This window comes from Amphimedon queenslandica, unplaced genomic scaffold (assembly GCF_000090795.2).
Source record: "Amphimedon queenslandica unplaced genomic scaffold, v1.1 AMPQUscaffold_865_Cont27119, whole genome shotgun sequence".
NCBI lineage: Eukaryota > Metazoa > Porifera > Demospongiae > Haplosclerida > Niphatidae > Amphimedon > Amphimedon queenslandica.
Window position 1 is genome coordinate 1 of NW_003558786.1, and position 1,068 is coordinate 1,068.

General features: G+C 30.5%; 1 protein-coding gene across 1 annotated transcript; it reads right to left on the reverse strand.

Annotated features, from left to right (window-relative positions):
* Window positions 1-57: 57 nt before the first annotated feature.
* Window positions 58-907, reverse strand: LOC100636768 (26S protease regulatory subunit 7-like). The gene is made up of 4 exons (XM_003392090.3): window positions 762-907; window positions 682-719; window positions 414-587; window positions 58-201 (listed from the first exon to the last, which is right to left on the reverse strand). The coding sequence occupies exons 1-4, from the start codon at window positions 832-834 to the stop codon at window positions 58-60; spliced, it is 429 nt and encodes a 142-aa protein (XP_003392138.1). The 5' UTR covers window positions 835-907.
* Window positions 908-1,068: the final 161 nt, after the last annotated feature.

The following is a 1,068-nucleotide window of genomic DNA, read 5'->3' on the forward strand; positions in this document are numbered from 1 at the left end:
AAAAAATTATTAAAAATTTGTGTTTAATTTTTATAAAATTTCTATATATTCAGTCCCTCACCCAACTCTCATCCCTTCCTCTATATCAGTTGGTGCTAAGTTCTTGTGCAAGTTAACGACAAATTTAGCAAATTGCTTAACATGAATCACGTATTTCGGGTGATCAGTATCAGCATCAATGATCTTAGTACATCTTGCCACCTGCACAAGCAAAGAAAGAGTAGGAGAGGATTGCAAATACTGTAAATCCTTAAATCTAAGCCTGGACTTCTATTTCTTATTTTTAATTTGTACACAGTACTTATATTTGAGGTATCTCCTATACTTAATGTATAATAAATAGCCTCATATTTCTTCTAATTAATACTTTATTTTATCAGGTTTTTATTTGAGGATATATTGTGCTATATTACTTGTAAAGGTTCTTCGCTCTGGAGTGCTTGTTTATCAGCAGGAAGATCCCAAAGTGAAGGTACAGCCAGTCCAGTATCAGACTCCTTTATCCCTGCTAACTCATTCACTTTCTTTATGTGGTCCTGTATGTCGTCTTCTATCTTTTTTATTGGCTTTGCATAAGGACCTGTTCCCTGATGACATAAAACGCAAAAAAATTTTACTTTTATTTTTGAAAATTGTGGGTGTGGTTTGTAATTAATTAAAATAATTAAAATAAAATCTTACATAAGTCTTGAGTATTTGAATGTCTCCTTCGTCAAGACCTAAAAACAAAATTAATAAATAAAGTAAAGGTCATCTCTCACTTGTAATTGGCTTTTCTTCCTCGTCTTCTCCCTCTTTAGTCCTTCTCTGATCTTTACCAAGATAGTCAGGCATTTTGAACGTTTTTAAATTAAAGAATAAGAAAAAATTACACACGGGTAAGAATATTTACGGTAGACTCTAAACCGTAAACTATCTAATTTTTAAAATTATTCTGTAAAACGTATAATTAAAAAAATTAATCATCTTTGTGGCATTGTTTCTTTCAAAAAATCATCATTATTATTAATTTTGTTTGTTATTTTGTCTCTCTCTCTTTATAATGCAGATAGTGATCAGTACTATTGA

Coding starts and splice junctions, on each gene's coding strand:
- LOC100636768 (XM_003392090.3), bottom strand. CDS start 834: ATGCCTGACTATCTTGGTAAAGATCAGAGAAGGACTAAAGAGGGAGAA. Junction 720..761: donor GGAAGAAAAGCCAATTACAA/GTGAGAGATGAC, acceptor TTTTGTTTTTAG/GTCTTGACGAAGGAGACATT. Junction 202..413: donor AGAGCGAAGAACCTTTACAA/GTAATATAGCAC, acceptor TTGCTTGTGCAG/GTGGCAAGATGTACTAAGAT.